Source organism: Gallinula chloropus (assembly GCF_964237585.1).
Source record: "Gallinula chloropus genome assembly, chromosome: 15".
Lineage (NCBI taxonomy): Eukaryota > Metazoa > Chordata > Aves > Gruiformes > Rallidae > Gallinula > Gallinula chloropus.
In genome coordinates, this window is record NC_140100.1 from 8,920,947 (window position 1) to 8,936,446 (window position 15,500).

At 45.2% G+C, this 15,500-nt stretch overlaps 1 protein-coding gene across 1 annotated transcript in view; it reads left to right on the top strand.

Moving 5' to 3' along the window:
* Positions 1-7: 7 nt before the first annotated feature.
* Positions 8-15,500, top strand: part of PRKAR1B (protein kinase cAMP-dependent type I regulatory subunit beta) — a gene marked incomplete at its 3' end in the record, with an annotated part of 101,815 nt that continues 86,322 nt past the window's right edge. Inside the window, exons 1-3 of the mRNA XM_084270849.1 lie at positions 8-14; positions 2,300-2,503; positions 15,296-15,466. Of these exons, the coding sequence (XP_084126975.1) occupies positions 2,327-2,503; positions 15,296-15,466 (348 nt within the window). The 5' untranslated portion in view covers positions 8-14; positions 2,300-2,326. The remainder of the gene's footprint in view (positions 15-2,299; positions 2,504-15,295; positions 15,467-15,500) is intronic.

Below are 15,500 nucleotides of genomic sequence, written 5' to 3' on the forward strand. Positions count from 1 at the left end.
GGTAGTGCCAGCAGGTACGGCAGCTGCCGGCAGGATTGGCGCCCGGTACTCGTGTCCCGCGGGAGAGGAGACGCAGCCTGAGAGGAGCCCACGGGTGGCGGGAAGCCTGAGGGGAGAGGCGGGGCGGCCCGGTACAGCTCCGGGGTCAAGCGTTACCACATCCCCTGCCCTCCTCATCAGTGCGGGGCTCGGTACGGCCCTGGGACCCTGTGGCAGTGCTGTGTAAGCTTTGGTGTTTGTGTGTATTAGCCAATGTATGTCATGTTCACGTACTTACATGCACCTTATACAGCTTGGTGAAGTGAGTTACACGCAGCTTACACCACACGGTGATGGGAGTGCTGTCCTGGGGTCCGTGCAGCAAGCACACATCAAACCAAAAGGGTCATCGTGGTCTTTTTCATGGCTACTCATACTTAAAGTGGAATAAACTACAGAGCTAACTAAAAAAATCCTTTTTGCATAGCGTTGTATTTACCACTGAGGAGTTTAGTGCTGTGTTGCAGTGCTCCTGGCTTGGCTGTGAGTCATTTGGGGACTTCTTCGCTGTGAGTGTGAAACACCACTGTATGCTGGGGAAGTCCTGACAGCCTGCAGGGGCTCCAGCCCAGTAAGGGTGCTGGGCTGTGGCTGAGCCCTGGCAGTGGCCATGCTCCTCACGGGTCTCACAGAGAGATGCTCCGGGGTCTGGTGGCTTTGCTGGAAGTACCTGAGCTGGTGAGCTGCCCTTGCAGCCCGCCTGGAGCCTGGCTCCCCTGCCAGAATGCAGTGGGGCTGCTGCGCTCCTGCCTCTACTCAGCAACCTGTCCTTTGTGGCCATGCCGCCATCCAGCACGGTTGGGCTGCCTTTTGTGGCCAGGCTGTGCTTTGCTGTGAGGCGCATCCTATGTGGCCAGGCCTGTCCTTCATGGTTGGGCCACCATTCATGGCTGTGCTCTGTGGCCAGGCCACAACCAGCCTGCCCTTCCTGGCCAGGCCATGTTTCGTGGCCAGCCTGCCCTTTGTCATGAGGCACATCTTCAAGGCCGGCCTCTCCGTTGAGGCCAGGCCACCCTTCGCGGCCAGCCCGTTGTGGCCCGGCTCTTCTCCCGTGGGTCAGGCCGCCGTTCCAGGACAGCCCGTTCCCCCCCGGCCGGTGTAGCAGCCGCGCCGTGCGGTGCGCTCCGGCTCCGTGCCGCCTCTCCCGCGGAGGCGGCGGGAAGGCCGCGCCCGCCGGTGAGTGACGGCGGCGGGACTTCCTGCGGGCGAGCGGCGGGGCCGGAGCCTTTGTGCGGGAGCGGTGGGGTGCAGGGGGGGGGAGGAGGGTCCCCGCGGCGCCCCGCGGCCCCGGGCGGGCGGCGAGGGGAGGAGGAGGAGGAGGCGGTGGCGGCGGCTGCAGTGCGGATACCGGTAGGGGAGCCCCTTCCTCCGCCTCCATCGCCGGGGAAGGAGAGAGGAGCCTTCGCCGCTTCGCCGGCGCCAGACACCCAGGTATTTATCGGCCCTCTCCGTCCCCCGGCGGCCCCGCGCTCCCTGGCAGCGCTGGCCGAGCCCAGCCGGGCGCCGAGCCCAGTGAGGGGATGTCAGGGAAGGACCGATCCGCCGGCCCTGGCCCGGGGGATGCGCTGCCTCGGGCGCCGGGGGACTCCCGGCCGGGCCCGGCGGCCCCTCCTCGGTGCTCTGCCGCCTCCCGGGGCCGGTCCCGCTGCCCGCCGCCCCCCTCGGCCTGGGAGGCCGGTGTAAAGCTGCCCTCGCGGTTTTTGGTTTGGAGCGGAGCGGTCATATACTCGCTGGGGAAAATAAAGAGGGGTTTGGGGTTATTGTCCCCCCCGCTGCCAGGCTGCCCTTTTGGAGGTTCTGCCCTCTCCTCCTCATCTCCCCCGGGACAGGGAAGGGTCGTTCGCTTGTGAATGGGGGAGGGAGATGTTAAAATTTACCAAAAATTCTTCTGTTCTGGAAGACAGCGTTTCTGGGGAGGGAGTCCCCGAGGGAGTAGAAAAGCAAGGCTTTACACCATCGTTTAATAGCTGTCTCTAAAAATCATGGCCTTGTATGATGAATTGCGCCGATATTTCTAACGGCTGACTGCCGCCGGGGAGTTAACATGCTCTTTTTGTACTTACTGCTGTGATGATCCTACAGAGATGACACGGTCCAGCATTTCCGTGCACAACCCCAGAACGTTAAAACGTTCAGAATCAATCGACAGCTCTTGAAAAGGCAACCGGCAACATTAAAATGCCTCTGCTCCTCCAGATCTCCCTGACAAAGGATTTGGGAACTGTCTCTTATCTGTTTCTTGCACCATTTTCTTACCTAGGTCTGTTTTCTGTTTACAAGCCTGAAGATGGCTGCTGCTTCTTCCTGCAATGTGGAAGAAGACGAGAGCCTGAAGGGATGTGAGCTCTACGTTCAAAAGCACAACATCCAACAGATTTTAAAAGAATGCATTGTAAACCTTTGCATAGCAAAGCCAGACCGACCCATGAAGTTCCTCAGAGAACACTTTGAAAAATTAGAAAAGGTCAGTGATTTTTCAGGTGACTTGTATTTTTTTTATTTTTAAACAGAAAGCGGTTGTTTCAAATATTTTGGTACATTTTTCCTTTTAAATTGCCAGGCTACTGTTAAAAAACAGGCTATTAGAAGGAAAAAAACCCAACTCTCTGTTTGCTGATTGTTATAGTATTTGCTATCATATGGAATTTTTGGTGCCTAACACCAAGTTTATAATCTGTCATCAAACTGCACGTGTTAAAAATGACCCTAAGAGTTATGAGCATACTGTGTGTTACGCTGCATGATGTCCTGAACTCTCATCTATGGAAAGAATCTGCCTGCAAGAGCTAAAGATGCTGTTCCCTATTTATTCCAGCCTTGGGTGATGGGGTTTTCCCTTCCCCTAAACCTGAACAAAATCAGGGGACCAGCAGGTTGAGAAAACCATCAAACAATTTGCATTTTGATTTCCTTGCTCTTGCCCATCTATATTGCTTATCCCAGGATCCTCCAACAAGAGATGTGTTTCTGAGAGACTTCATGCACTGTGAGTGTCTTCAAAAGCAGCGTAGAGGGGGGAACATTTTAGAACATTCTCAAATTTTCACTAAAGCCTGTGGGTGCCTTTTGCAGGAAGAGCATATTGTGACAGGACAACTTTTCTTTGGGGATGGGATTCCTCCAGAAATAAATGGGAACACAGGGCTCCAAGTTGTTGGTTATACAAGTCCTCAGGCTGCCAGAGAGTTTATTCCTATACTTAGTTTAAAAAGAGGATTATTTGCTTTTTTGGAAGGAAACATATAAAGTTTGTAGGCTTAAGATAATGAATTTTATGTAGATTTTTCTCTTTTAGAGACAGAATTAGAGCAGGAATAATAACAATTAGTGAATATTACATACAACTGACCTGTCTGGACACCTCCCTGTGTGACCTGTCCTAGAGACCCTCCTTTAGCAGGGGCATTGGACCCAGTGATTTCTTCAGGTGCATTCCAACCTCTACAACTCTGTGATTTATGACAGGTGATAGAAGCACTTTATACATCTTGTCCTCTTTTCAGAGGTGGTTTTGCATAGGTGAGTATATCCCAGATTTGTGTAGCTTTTAAAAAAGGCAAACATGGCATTTTTTGGAAACCCAGTAAGAATGCCTAGAAGAAGCTCAGAGAGAGGTAGGAAGTACAAGATGTTTTTTGATTGTAACACTTACTGTTAAAAAACCCAGCCTCTTATTTCTGCATATTTGAAACTTCTGAGAGGTGAGACCCATTACAAGGGAGTGAAATCTGTTGAATTTGTCATGTTACAAATTATTACCCATCTCAGTGTGTGCATTTCTGGGCTTCCTGGCAAGAAGGATACACACCATTTTTGCAAAAAGTGCTACAATATGCTACAGTATTTTAGAATTTTCTCCATAGCTAGTGGGATTATTTGAGCTGTACTGGAGGAGTTTGCTTCTCTTGATCTAAAGACAGTGCACAGTGTTGAGACAGGAAAGCAGTTCCTGCCCTTGAGGTATTTTATATGCTTTCATGTAATCTCCTGCTATTCCCCAAAGAACAGCAGGTACCAGAACACTGTAGTGGGGTGTTGATTAGGATGCAAACAGGGAAGTTGAAGTATATCACTTCCCAGAAAAACAGAAGGAGAGGGTTTAGAAACAACCAGTCTCAAGTGTCACACTTCATGTGAAAGGAAGCAGTCCTGCCACTGACTCTTGTCAGCAGCCTGGGCACTACACCTGCTGAGTGTAAAGGCTTTAGGATGCTTCTGGAAGTTTCTAGCACTGTAGTGCTTATTCTTACTACAGTTTAACTTACCCAACCACCTCTTAGGATTTTCTTGAGATAATTGCACTGTGGAGGATTTTCTGCTGTAGGGTAATATTTTGACTTGATGTGTTGCATAATAATAGTTGAAGGAAGGCTTGTAAAGATAGAGAAATCATTTCAATAAATTCTATCCTGTTTTTAGAAGACACTTGTCACATACAGGTACTCTGAAGGATCTTAATTAAGTTATGAGTTTAGCAGTTGCCTCTTAGAGGTTTTTGCATGTGGATGAGCAATGCACTGATACCACATGTTTGCTATTAGCTGCTTTAATTTTGGTCCTGTGTAGGGAGAGGAGTGAAAATCTTTGGGTTTAAGCACGATTTTCTAAATGAAGTCCTGCATTTTTCCACCCATGTGTGGTGTTTTGGGCTTGTTTTCCAAACTCATTAAAATAGACAACACGATCCGCTGAAGGGAGCAGCAGAATAACAGTGCATCTGTCAAAAATCCACGTGGGCAGTGTGGAGGTGAAGTGTGGGCAGTGTGGAGGTGGGATGTTTTTCAAGTGGATAAAAAAGGAGCTAATGGAAAACATGGAGAGCTTGATCCTCATCAGTATACTGGAACTAGCTCAGAGGTGGATACAGAGAAAAGATTTGTTTCATTATGCTAATTCTTAGCTGTATCTCATAAAATCAACTCAGAAAAGCAAGATAAGACCAGATCATAAGTGCTTTTCACCTTACTTCTGATTACATCAGAGTTAGGTCCATGGCCTTCATCCTTCATCTGTACAGCTAAATGAAGATGGGCCAGGGGCTAACCCCTGACCCCACAACACTAACTGGCCCCAAATAGAATTCTTGGGTCTAACACGTCTAGGAGCAGGTTTGTTTTGGCAGGAGAGACTTCAGGCAGCTCAGAACAGAGCCAGGGAATGAGCTAATAGTTGAGAGATGTGGACTGTCTTGGGCACATTCAGGTCCATGGCTGGGCCATTTTTTTATTGCCAACTGACAGGGCCTGAGAGGGCTGTAAAGTGAGAACATGAGTAGATGCTAATGAATAAAGTGCTGGAGACTGAGGTTTGATGTTTGATTCTGCAGTCATCATTTTCAGCCAAGGTCAGAAAGAAAGGTCTGATGCCTTTCCAAGTTTCAGCTTAGCTGTATCAGCTGTATCAAGTACAACATTAAAAGCATGTAACTCTGAAAATAATCGTGGGAAAACTTTAATATGTATTTTTCTGGTCAATTAATTACAATTAATACGTAATTTTTCTGTTTAATATTGGCAAGACCTGCTTGTCTTAAATGCCAGTAATTGCATCAGCCTAAGTTTCTGTGTTCTGAAGTTTGCAAGTCAGTTTTTATAGGCTGTGACCAACAAACTTCAAGATCCCATTAGCAGTTAGTTTGTAAAAACCTCTGGCATTCCACTGAGCACAGGGAAGAGTTGAAAATGTTTTAGATGCAAGAGATTTTAAAAAATTACGTAATGTTTTCTTTTGAATAATTTGTTTTACATTTCCCTGTGACTCTATAGAATTTCTTGTTGGTGGACAGGGTGAGAAAAGCCTTTCCCTTAGGGGTGTTAATTGACTATTTTAAAGCAGGGAAACTGTGGTGTTATTTTAACAGCTGTAATTAGGTCCTGTTTACTTGAGGACTAAAGAAGGCATAGCAGAAAAAAAACAGGGAATGCTTTTTTAAAAAATTCTGGATCTTACCTTATATTAAAAAGTTAATTACTAAGAAGTTACAGGCAAAGATGTGTGTTTTGGGCTATACTGAGACTGCAGAACTTTCTTTAGTGTCAGGCTGGCTCAGTGCTGTGATTATGTGATCAAAGGTGGGGATGTCTTGTCAGGCTAAGCCAGGCTTTTGTTCAGCAGAGAAAAAACACACAATAAAGAATAGAGCCGATGAAGAAAGTGGCACAAAAGAAGGGGAAGCAGCAGGGCCCTTCAGACTCTGTTCAGGCATTATTAAGTACGTTGCTGAAGCTGTTTTCAATGCAGAGTGTGTCAGAGCAGCAGCTTTGCTAGCTGGGCCAGGGGGTCTTTGCTGGTACCTTCTAGGCCTGAGCTCTGTCCTGGTCCCTTCTCTTGCCCTGTGCACATACAAGTACTGTTCTCTATAATCAACTTGGATTGCTGTGGGTTGGCAGTGGTTTTATGGATCAAGGATTAGGGCACCATCCAAAAAGAGTTTCAGGAAAAGCTGGATTCTTTCTTTTATAATTGAATAAAGCAAAATGCGATTATCTGCCTAGCTCCACCTAGTGATATTAGACAGTATCACACACAGACCTGCTCGGGAAAAGAAAGGCATTTATTTGTGTGACAGGTTTGCACTGAAAAGAAAGTGTGTAGTAATCTACAAGTTCATTCACTGTTAGCAAAATGTAGTTTATTTATTATAAAAAGTTTCAGGTATTCGAGCATCAAAATTTGAGGTTCAGGCTGTTCTTTTAGAACAGGAGTCTCACACTATTTACAGTCTGTCACAACAAGAATCAGTGATTTCCACCAGAACCTGGCCAAAACAATAGAATTGGATCTTACAAGTGCAGGTGGTGATGTTAAGTTTAACTTGTTCCTTGAAGATAAGCTGGGAAGATGTTATGGATTGGAAGGACAATCCAGTGAGGCAAAGTTCTTGAAAAAGGGCATTACCCTTGTGGTTTGATAAGAATAATAAGACAAATGTTTCTGTATCTTTCAAAGCTTGCAGAGCAGTTGGGTGGTATCTGCTTGGTGGTCAGAAATGTTGCTAAAGCAGGTGGGAACATACCTGAGCTACCCTGGATGCTGATTGTAACCCACCAGTGGGAGCACTGGGTGCTGTCACTGCGTGACTGGTTTAGAGTGAGCTTGGGCAGCCTTTGCCTCTGCCACTCCTGGGACATCAGAACCAGAGAGAGATGGATGAACATCAGCTCATGTTGGACCTCTGTGATTGGCATAGGCAGCCACAGGCAGTGTTCTGAGTGGGGATGGTTTTCTTGGAACAGCTGAAGGAAAAAGTAGGTGAATTTTTAAGACCCTCTCAGGAAAGCTTTCCTAAATGCAGGAGGTTTTAGGGAAGGGCAGAGGATGAAGGGATAAGAGTGGAAAGAGAAAAAAAGTTTATTACCTAAGGAATAAAATTGGCTGTATAAACGAGACTGTGCTCTTAGGAGCTTGTGCAGAGACACGTTGGAGCACTGCTGAGCTCCCTACTTAGTTTGTGTGTCTACAAGTACGAGCAGCTTTCCTGGTCTCAAAGTCAAAAACTAATAAAAATGGGATGGAATGAGAAGGGAAGTCTGGAATGTCTCGAGTTCATACGCTTTACATGCATCAGGATACTTAATCCATGTTAATGGATAAGTAGCTTTAAAGAGGCAGGTTTGTACTTAGCTTTAAACACACGAGTGAAATATCCTACCAGATTCATGTAAAGTTCATGGTGCTGAGCCAGGCACAGTCTGAGGGAGGTTTCACTAGATCACAAGATCTGGGAAAGCTCCTGATGCTAGTGAACCTTTAGAGCTAGGAACAGGTACATACACGTATTTGCCCTCAGCTGGACACAGCTTTTTATAGGCTCCCAAACAGATGTAGAGGCCCTTAAGCCTGATTTTACCAGTTGATTTTTGAAAATAAAGTTTTTCCAGGCTTAAGTCCTGCCTGTGTTGGAGTCTGTGGCTGCTGAACTGGCTGAGTACCTACCTCCCTGCTTGTCCACAGCTCAGCAAATCCTGGTCAGACTGCATAGCAACTTGCCTTGGCCAAGGTAGAACTCCACATTCAGGAATGGGAGCATTTTGAGCTGTGCTTTTGTGATTCCTCCTCATTCTCAGGGTTTTGAAGACATCAGAGCATCAGGCAAGGCGCTCTGACAGCTACCGACCCTTTCCATTACAGCTGATTGCTTAGCCAAGGTGAGGCAGTAGCTTTTCTCCCAGGCACTGAATTATTGTCAAAATTATTTCCTTTTGTCCTCTTCCAGTTGCAGGAGGTGTCTGGAGGCACAGAGGTAGTTAAGCCTTGTCCATCTTCCCACAGTAATTACTTGAAACTGAAGCATAGCAAGTAGGAATGATAGCAAGAAGATACACTTGTAAAAAGAATGATACAAATCAAACCAGATTTCCAGCATGAAGATGCATTTTGGTTTTGCTTTTGTTTTTCAGTTAGTTTTCCAGTAGTCCCTCGTTAATATTCTCCTAAATGCAGGGGGGGGAAATACCCCTTACTTTTAAATACCTTCTAATGCTCCATGAATTCACGTTATTGGGCATGCAGGATTGGGATTGAGATTGTCCAACTGGACACCAGTAAGGCTGGGTGGAGAACTGCAGTTTTCATAGCAGATCTGAGATGATTTGAGATGTGATTTTTGTTTCAATTAAGGACTTTAATTTTGAAATGCTATCAGCAGGGGAATTGACTGCTTTCCGGTGTGCTCTGCCGAGGTCTGTGCCTCTGTGGCTGCCTGCTTGGCAGCCTGTGTTGGAGCTGTACCCTGACAGCTTTCTGAGCTCAAGCTGTTGAGGTTCTGCAACTCCTGGGAGCTCAGCTTGCCAGCTCCATCACCCCTGGGCATGACTCTAGGGAACCAAGAACGTGAGTGATGGGAAACCTGAAATAAAAACATCTCTGTAATTATTTTAGTTTGGATTTATTGGAAAACTGTGAAGGAAAAAAGTATTTAATGAATTGTGAGCATCCCACTGAAGGGTTAAGAGGGGTGTGTGGATTCTTGCCTGAGTGCAGTTCAGGTTGCTGTTTAGCCTTGCCAAGGGAGGCACTCATAGCACGTGGAAATTGTTTTGGGGTTCAAAAATTAAACACATGTGGAAGGCAGGAGGGTAAAAGTGTCAAAAAACCAAACCAAACCAAAAACTGGAGTTTATATTTAGGGTGGGTGGCCCAGCACACATATTTTCATAGTTGTATCAACATCAGATAATTTAGAATCACAGAATCACAGGGATTAGAAGGGACCTCCAGAGCTCATCGGGTCCAACCCCCCTGCCAAAGCAGGGTCCCTAGGACAGGTCGCACAGGTCGGCATCCAGATGGGGCTGGAATATCTCCGGAGAAGGAGACTCCACACCCCCCTGGGCAGCCTGTCCCAGGGCTCCCTCACCCTCACTGTGAAAAAGTTCATCCCCATGTTGGTGTGGAACTTCCTGTGCTCCAACTTGCAGCCATTGCCCCTTGTCCTGTCCCCACAGACCATTTCCACCCTGCAATGACTGAAGTTGAATAAGGGTTCCTGCTGTCAGCAGCACCTTTGATCTAAGTGCATTAGTATGCTTCTGTATGTTAAGTGGGCCTACAAAACACAAGTGTTTTAGGGAGCAAAATGCCAATCTGGCTTTTAGGATTCCCTCTTTGTTGATGACCTCAATTATCAGCTTTCTCTTCTTATGCTCTGCTGGTCTTTCTCTGCCTCTCCCTTGTATGCCTCACTGAGGAGGGTGACATTTCTCTTGGATTAAGGGTCTGCTGTGTTAGAAGGCTGGAATTAAACATAAATAAGCAGCTTTGGCATTACATACCCAGCGATTAAAAACTTCAGAGTGACTTAGGTGTTTTGGTTGTGGCTGAAAAACGTGGCATAATATTTACCATTTTAGTTTAAATTATATTTGTCTAGAGGAAATCAAGCTTTTCTGTGGGCATGCATCATCTTATGCAAGGTATATGTGCACGCATTGTTATTTGGCTGGATTTGAAAAATCACAAGAGTTGGCTGTGGTTCTCTTTGATTCTTTCAGCTTTTAAGTATCAAAAATATGGTCTGTGTTTTGTAACACAACCTCTCTTCCTTCGCTGTCAGGCGTATGTAGGAAATTAGGGAAGAAGTGGTGATGGGTTGAGATACTGCAAGACACTGGAGGGGAAGACAAGAAGTGTTAACATGTTGCAGGAGGTAAAAGGACGCCAGTGAAGTGACTCAAGAAGGCGAGCGATGCAGTCAGGGCGGCACTAGAGTGGGTGGATTTTTGGCAGGAGAATTTTGCCTAGATTGGAAATTGGGAATGAACTGAGATGCTTAGAGGCCACTGAGGATGCAGTAGTAGTAACAAAAGTGGTGGATAACTATGGAGTGGATAGATATGTTAGTAGGAGGGGTAGATGTTAAAGATGTTGCTAGTGATGCTGTAGAAGAAACGGTGGCATTTCACGCGGGGAAAGCGGTGGAGCAATAGCTGGAATTGTGTGGAAAGGCTCTGATTACAAGGCTGGACCATTGTAGAGATAGGAAGTTGACAAAGACAAGACTGTAAAGGACACAAGACCTCCCAGAGTTCTCCAGCTTTCAGTGATAGCATCAGTCAGCCCTGTGACTGGAACAAAGCTGAGTGCTTTGCCTTTGGCCTTTTGCTATAAATCCTTGTGTCAGCCTCCAGGAGTGATGGGGCAGTTAGAAACCTTCCTGTATTGAGAGCATCTCCTCTGGGTCAGTTCCAGTGCAAAGAGAGATTAGCTACTTGTGCATGAACTATCCTGCACATTTTCTGTGGATAAATAGAGTGGATTCTAGGTCTGCCAGTCAGAAAACTTTGAATGCTCTTGAGGGGAAAAAATAGAAGGGGAAATACTTCATTTAGAGCGTACTTTGTACCCATGCAGTGAATAAACAGTAGGATGCATGTCAGAGGCAACAAGCAGTGATGCTGAATGACTGACTTGCTTTTAGAAGTCTCCTTGGGTGGTTGTTGTAAAGCTGCACAGTTACCTGGAGCCTCCTCAGGCACTGTCCTTCCTTCAGCTGAAACATCTGAGTTTCCAGGCAGTGATAAAGCCTGAAAGGAGAGACCAGGAGATGAATTACTGGAAGTGAAATTCTGTTTGGGAGTGCTCCAGCTGATAGAGAAGTAAGCTTCTGGGTCAGGAAGTGTGTGTGCTCTTCAGTCTGAAAGGAAGGGTAAACCCAAAAGCTCTCTCTGCATTGTGGCTGCTTCACTTGCAGTGTTCAAACTCTGTACAAACTCTCTTGGCAACATTAATCAGGAAAGGCAGTGACCCCATATGCTGAGGTCAGTGCACTAAATTCCCGTGTTTTATACTCCAGTCTGTTGTAGCATAAATGTCTTAGTCAAAGGTGAGCATTTGAGGGATAAATGGGTCACTGCAGTTGTATTTATTGGCTCTTCTTTCTTTTTGTTTGAGGCAACAATGGTGTATTTTCTTTGCTTTGCCATTTATCGTTGTAGAAGTCAGTGATGGGATTCCAGTTTCACCATCCTCCCTTCCCCCACCCCCCCAGGAAACCCAAGGAAGGACTTTAGTTCTTTATATGGATTTTTGTCTCTTACAACATGGTTTGAATAGAAGTAGGATTAGATTATGTTTATGTGAAATAAGGTGTTGGCACGTGGTAATGTTGGTGTGTAGACTTGGGGTGTGTTAGTATGTCGTTGTGTTGGACTGTGGCTGTGATGCTGGAGGCCTCAGTCCCATACGACTCCCTAAATTGTGTGTGATGTCCACTCAGGGTGGTAGATGTGACACACAACAGCAAGAGACTCGTGTCCTCCTCAGCTGGCAGCTGGAAGTCAACCAGGGTCACCCAAAATACACTGGACTATTGATAACTGGATCAGACCCTACCTGTCCTACAAGTCAGGAGTATCTCCACTGAAGCCAGTGCAGTTACTGGTGTGAAGGGCAGAGCATGATGCTCTCTGGGGCTTGCTCAAAGGCAGTTACACTGTTTTGCAGTTGTGTCTTGATGGATTTTCTCATTTTAAGGTGGACATAATTGGGCAATATGATTGTGAATTATCAGTGCCATCCGAACAGAGAGTGAGATCGCTTGTTGTCATGACAACAAAAGATGGTGAGGTGTTTACTTGAAAGTGAGTTCTGCACAAGCGTTCACATCAAGCTGTGTCTGAAGATCAGTGTTTGAAGAACTATTCTTCAGAGAGTCCATTCCTCCTTTAAAATACTTGCTGTATTTGTGCAGTTTCACCCCAGGATACATGGAAGACGGCTCTTTGAAAGCTTAACCCAGGACAGAGTGTACGCTTTTCTTTTCCAAAGGCACTCTTTAGTTCAGTAATGGAAATCCTACCTAGCCTACAAATAGCAGCATATGGAAAAGCCAGCCAGTCAACTATCTGCTGTTTATATAAAAGGAGTTTGTAGCGAAGAGACTTCCTTTTAAAATGAATCATATGGTAACTCACTTTTATAATCCTTTAATATCTTTTTGGCTTTAAAAGGTATTTGGGTTTAAGAGCATGCTTTGTGATATTAGTTTTATCTCACTGAGCTTTCTTTCCTGTATAAATCTGCACTGGGGCAGAGGAGATATTATTTATTAATTCCTTGGAAGTGCCTTTTATACAGTGTGTACTGAAAAAGAAGGGTATGTTTGATATTCAAATAGGGCAGACTACTACTCTATGAGTAAATATGCTATGCATAAAATGAACTGTGTAAGTGCTGCATACCATTAAACAGTTACTTGACTGCCTTCTTGTTGTAGTTAGCTTTTAGTATCCTTTCAGCTGCTTACTGTCCAGAAATGTCTTCATTACCTTTCAGTTAAGCTAAGAAGGTGCATTTGGTTGTGCTCCTTAATATAAACAGGGAACTTTAATGGTATCAAAGACATACATAAGCTGGAATAGCCAGGAACATTATTTGAAATTGTTCAGTGATAAGTTTGGTTTTGATCACTAGGTATTAAATATAACAATAAAGTGTAGTGCACATATTTGTATGTTAAATATTTGTGTTTCTGCAAGTACATAATTGGAGTTAAGGAAGCTAGAGACAGAGAGGAGAAGGGAAGAAGTTGATGGGAATGCTTACATAGGACTTGCAGTTCTTATGTGATAGGAAAATCAGAGTAATTTTTTACCTGTCCAGTGCTGCTGTTTGAAATTTGAATTGGAAATGGAAAAGTTTCAGTAAGAATCAGGTTTTTTTCTGGGTTTTTGTTTTTGGTTACAACACCTATCTCAACTCTCTTGTTGCCCAGGATTTGTGGTGTTTTAATCCCAATTTAAAAAAAAAACAACCCAATCAATCTCAGAAAGAACAGGGCAGAACCTTGAAAAGTCAGATCTTTAGCCAGCCTTCTGCATTTTATGTCTGTGCCTGTCTCTTAAATACTTCAGTTGTCTCTTAATCAAAGCAAGAATGTGTGACTTGTGACTTTGCATTACACAGCATGGGAAATGCTATTCAGTTATTTATTTCAGGCAGTAATAATGCATCAAAGGTTGTTGTCAAAGGCTCCTTAGGTTAATAAGAGGGGCAATGTCAGTGATGGTGAGGAAAGAAATGGGAATAAGACCAGGAAAGACAAATGGCATGACTGGATTTGTCAGACATTTGTAAACATCAATGGCAAAACACATATTAATCATCTGTTTTTCTTGCAAGCTTAAAAATCGCGAACTTGTGCCAGTTTTATGTACCACTCTTTTCTGGTGTCATACCTGATGAGTTAACTATAACTCATTTCCTCTGTCAGAGAGACCAACTGGCTGTGTTGGTGATCTGCCACATGTCTAGCGCTGGTGCTCCCAGAGCCTCCCTCCTCCAGCAACTGCTTGTACCAGCTTTGTTTGGAAAGCCATGCTGGAAGAGAGACAGAAGCCAGGTTCTGTCCAAGAAACTCTGGTTTTATGGGGTGCACAGGGACCTTGGCATTACTGCCTTTTCTTTTGGGCAGCCCGCAATGCTGCTGGTCCTAGTTATCTCAGAAATACTGGCGTTGTTCAGGGAGTTGTTAGATGATAGCTGGCTGTGTGTAAGTCTATCAACATAACCCTGAGACTATCAGGGAGAGGATTATGCCTATGACAGTATAATAGATGACAGCAAAGAAAATTAACTACTGCTGCACAAGGTGACTTGTCACAGCTTTTATGTCTCTCCTGTGTGTGCTCTTCAGTTCCCTGTACCAGACAAGCTGAGGACAGGACATGTGGTCTATGCCATCTCCAGTTCTCCCCTGCCTTAGGCAGGGTCTGTGGAGACCAAAAGGAACCAGCTGAGAAGGCTCTGAAGAGGTGGCAAAGGCAGTGGGGGTGTGTTGTGAGCAGGCAGAGGTGGTACCAGGCGGTGAGGAGGTGGGCTGGGAATGACCAGACAGGTCCACGTTTCTTTGACTCATAGACATAGATGATGCAGAGAGAGTTTTACTCCTGTTGCTTTCCCTTGGATCCCAGGAAGCTGGAGGAAATACAGGAAAATATAATTATGGGTAATCTTGTTTGTCTCAATTCTTTACAAATCAAATAATTCATTGTATGAATTGACAAAGTCTTGCAACTCTTGACATCCTTTCTTGAACGTTTTCTATCCTGTTTCCTGCTGTTGTTACTCTCTCTTCAGGGATTCCCCTTCATATTTTGATCTCTGTTCCATGCATGTGAAATCTGGAGAATAAACTCCCTATTGGCCAGCTGGTACTAGGCCAGCCATCATTTTTCATGGTCCTCTGGAGCCTACCTTGCATCTTATATACTTGGAAGTAGTCCCATCGATTGTAAATCTGTTATATGGCAGAAATTCTGGTGTAGTGAGCATCTTTGTTCTTTCTGGTGATAGTATGCCTGCAAAGCAGAACAAGATGAAGAAACCTATCTAATATATTGATGTGTGACTTCTGATGTGTTCTCTGTACAAGAGACAAAGATATGTACAAGCCAGCTGAGAAAATAACAGCTGTGATGTTGGAGAGTACACAGAAGAGGCTTGTTCTTTTGCTTTCTCAGGCAGTTTATAACACTGCCTGCAGTTTATAGTACATTGGTTTCCATTACATGTAAGAAGAGTTGAACAGGCCAAGTATTGGCATGATGATACCTGTACACACGTTGTAGTGTGTGAGCATTGTGCTGCTCACATGAAATGCTTACTTTTCTGTCAGTAGTAGGTGTGTAAATTGACAGCTGTCCAAATGTAGGAGTGAAGGGCTTGCTGGTAGTTGGAAAAGAAGAGTGAATTGAGCACATCCAGCAAGTTGGCTACATGGGTAAGAGGTGTTTCAATGTCTCTTTTTGCCTTGCAGGAAGAATGCAAACAGATCCTGGCTCGGCAGAAATCCAGTTCCCAGTCTGATTCTCATGACGATGAGATTTCCCCTCCTCCTCCCAACCCGGTGGTAAAAGCCCGACGCAGGAGAGGGGGGGTCAGTGCAGAGGTGTACACAGAGGAAGATGCTGTTTCCTACGTCAGAAAGGTACTGTGTTGCCATCTCTCTGACTCTGAGGGGT